Here is a 3549-nt window from a genome sequence, read left to right as displayed (position 1 = left end):
GACTCCATCAGTCAGAAGCATGTGAGCGCTTTGAGCTCGGTATAACTGGGGTTAGGTCTGTTCAGCCCTGGACCTGAGAGTTAAATACACGAGTGCTGCAGAAAGGGAACTCGGCCACAACAGAACAATGGAAGTTGCTTCAAGTTAGTGCTCCTCTTGCTGGAAAGTTTTGCATCTCCTCCTAATATTGTTGTGTTTGGTGTAAAACCAACATTAAAGTGCTTCTTGAACAACCTGTAGGTGCTCTTATTTATCTTTTTTCACAGGGCCAAAAATTGATTATTGTTATTTAGACCAAAGGCAGTGGAATTGATTCCCTGCTGCCCCTTGTTTAGTCCTTGCAAAGTAATTTTGAAATTTTTTTTTGCCATTAAATTTCCATATTGTCATATTACTAGCTTCCAGCTTGACAAGCAGTTATTTTCAGATATTTCATAACTAGCCCTCTTGATTAGGAATAACTGAAAGTTACAAAGAGTTTAGGAGAGATCATAAAAACCTTCTTCAGGCTTTGCTTAATCTGCTTTGTATAAGTGTATGTCAACGTTAACACTCAACACTCATTTGCGGTCTGTTCAGAACAGAAGCAAAAGAGAAAGGAACCAATGTACACTAAATGACAAACAGCTTTCCCAGAAATGTTCCTCCAGACCTTTTGACATGTGATATGCACTCAACCACAGCTGTGTTCAGCGCTGCTTTACAGGCATTTTCTCTAGTATAAACCCAGTAGAGGGTGAGCCTTGCATGCTGCCCTGACCACGCCAGACTATTAAGTTTTACATGGTTAAAATGTGCATCATCAGTGAATCAGGACTGAAATTTCAGGATATACTTCTTGAACAGTACTGTGAACCAAGTGGATTGTTTGCTTTGTTTGATCGTTGTCTTCAGGGGCAGCGCTGAGCTGTGAAGCTGCAACGCAGACTGAAGTAAAACCACGACTCTGCACGGTCACCTTGCGGAAGAGTTTGAGAGCAAGAGCTTTGAGGGGAAGACCCCAATCTTTGATAGACTACAAGTCTTACACAGACACTAAACGCCTTGTGGCGTGGATCCTAGAGCAGTCCTCCTGCAGCATGAGCCCTGACATACATGAATTGGTGGAAAATATCAAGTCTGTTTTAAAATCAGATGAGAAACATATGGCAGAAGCTATCACCAGTGCCACCTTCCTTGAGCAGGTAGTTTTATCACTTGTATTCATTAGGTGATGTGGAAACCCAAGCTGACCTTGGTTTGAGAGTATAGATCTACATTTACCACTCTGCTTTTTGAACCAAATTAGCTTACTTTAATTTTATTTAGGGAGTGTGTGAGAGGCTGTGCAGCTATGATGTCTCTTGCTCTATCAGCCACACAGCTAGGAAGGTTTTCAGAAGACTGAATACATGGGTATTTAAAAAGCTGAAGGAGATGGTCTTCTGTAGTAGAATCATGAACCGTAAATAACATAACTATTTTATACTGAGCGTGGCAGGGAAGAGATGTTATAAGGCATTTACTAATATAAACTGGAAAGAATGGAGGCTGACAAGGAAGTTTTGTTGTGAACCCACTAGAAGCAATTTTTTGGGATTGGCTCCCAGGATAAAATAAGTCTTCATACTAACGGAAAAAAAGCAGAAAGTAGAAAATAGGTGCTTATATTACTGGAATGAACATTCAGAAGTTTCAGACATTACAGACTTCATCAAACAAATGTTTTGGTAGGTTACAGACCATTTGGATAGATTAGTTGATTCATGCACAGTACAAGTGATTTGCTGTGACAAATGGTTTTGGTTTCAGTTCTCATGCAAAACACATCAGACTGTAATTTAGGCTCTGCAGATAAAGTGAGATTTCCCACTATAGTCTACAGGCAACAAAAGCCTCAACTAATTTGACAGAAACAGCTGGGAAAAAAAATTCCTTATGAGTATTTAATTTATCACACTGTCCTGAAGGTTCTTATCAGTACAGTGGCTTCTCCAGGAAGCAACATTTAGCTCCCTGTTAAGCAATACCTGACATGCCATGGTTTGGTGTGAGCTAATTCTTGTTTGGCTTTTTTTTTTCTTTTTTTAAAAAGACAACACTCACTTCTTTTCTCTATTAGGATTCCTTTTCCCATGTCTGCTTGACAGATAACAGTTTTAGTCTCAGCTTTTTAAATTACTCTTTAATAGACAGCACTACAACGAGGTTATTCCTGGTCAGGTAAGAAACTATTTTAATGAAACAAGAGCCTGAAAACAAGCGTGATTTACATTTTTTTTTCCTTTTAAAGGTGATGGCACCCGCCCAGCAAGCCATGTCATTGAGCACCCATGTGTTACCTTTCAGACGGCATCCTGGACTGCTGCACCTGGAAAGCTGTGGTGACCTCAGTACTTTCACCATGGATGAGCTAGCAGAGAGGAGGATCCAGAGAGCAGAGCATGAACGGCCTCATAGTCTTATTGGTGTTGTCAGGGAAACTGTACTTTGAGCTGCTTTCCATCTTTTTCTCTTTGAGCTGGTTTCTGCTTATTCCTGTGTAGAGCACTTCTGTCAGACATACATGTTGAACAGGAAAATCATCTCTGACAAGTGGTGGAAGAGCATGCTGATGATCCTTTTTTTTTTATACCCTCACACTCAGACTCCTAAGGAGAAGCTTGTTTTACAAAGCCCATTAAACAGATTGCAAGCTGGCTTTTACTGGGCTCTCAAGTGCAGCGAGTCTGTTTGTGATATGGTACAGTCCTGCTGCATCCCTCTAGTTTGTCACCACTTAGAATGGATTTGCCTTTTTTACTCAGCTTACAAGAGAGATGGCATAATGGCTCTATGCCTTGGTTTACCAGGTTGAGGCAAGGACAGTTAATGCACATATGCACTTTGTAATCTCCTTGGAGAACAGGGCCAGTGTCAATGCCTGTTTTCATCTGCTGTGTGTCACAGTAGCCCCACCGATATTTTTGGTTTCTTTCTTTCTTTGTTTTTGGATTTGTTTTCTTTTTGCTGGCATATATATTGCTGCCAACTCACTTCCTAGTAGAGGTGCTTTTTAGGTACCAGCTGCCATCCATGCTAGAAGCATGTATGTAGCCATCTCAGATCCTCTGGAGATGTGCAGGTGACTACCTAACATTGCTTTGGCAATCTTAACCACTAGGCTACAGTGACCCATGAGCTGACATCCTCTGGCTAATAAACAAATGTACACACGAGGTGGCTTAAGCTGTTGACCGTAGATGGTTTGTTAAGTTCTGTCCTGTATGTATGCTGCTAACATGGAATATACTAAGTACTTCCAGAGGCTGAGACCAGGCACACAAATTTTATTTGCAAGGCTAGTTGTAGCCTTCTGTGTCTCAGCAGGATGGCTAAATGTTCCTGCTGCTATTTTGATGATAAAGCTTCATTTAAAAATGATTAAACAGCTTTCCTACTGAAAACCAAAAAGCTTTAAAGTGAGTCTTAATTAAGCTTGCTCAGAAGTTGAAGCTTGACTCACTGAAGATGGTAACTTGAATAAAATAAAATGCTTCTCTCTGTACTGGAATTTGTGTTCTATTTTTC

At 40.5% G+C, this 3549-nt stretch overlaps 1 protein-coding gene across 1 annotated transcript in view; it reads left to right on the top strand.

The window, feature by feature from the left end:
- Window positions 1–2473, top strand: part of ENTREP1 (endosomal transmembrane epsin interactor 1) — a gene marked incomplete at its 5' end in the record, with an annotated part of 24584 nt that extends 22111 nt beyond the window's left edge. The window contains 2 exons of the mRNA XM_010162540.1: window positions 895–1184; window positions 2273–2473. Of these exons, the coding sequence (XP_010160842.1) occupies window positions 895–1184; window positions 2273–2473 (491 nt within the window). The remainder of the gene's footprint in view (window positions 1–894; window positions 1185–2272) is intronic.
- Between the last annotated feature and the right edge of the window lie 1076 nt (window positions 2474–3549).

Source organism: Antrostomus carolinensis, unplaced genomic scaffold (genome assembly GCF_000700745.2).
Source record: "Antrostomus carolinensis isolate BGI_N321 unplaced genomic scaffold, ASM70074v2 scaffold3442, whole genome shotgun sequence".
NCBI lineage: Eukaryota > Metazoa > Chordata > Aves > Caprimulgiformes > Caprimulgidae > Antrostomus > Antrostomus carolinensis.
Note: the sequence above shows the minus strand (reverse complement) of the source record. Positions and strands in the feature narration are given on the sequence as shown.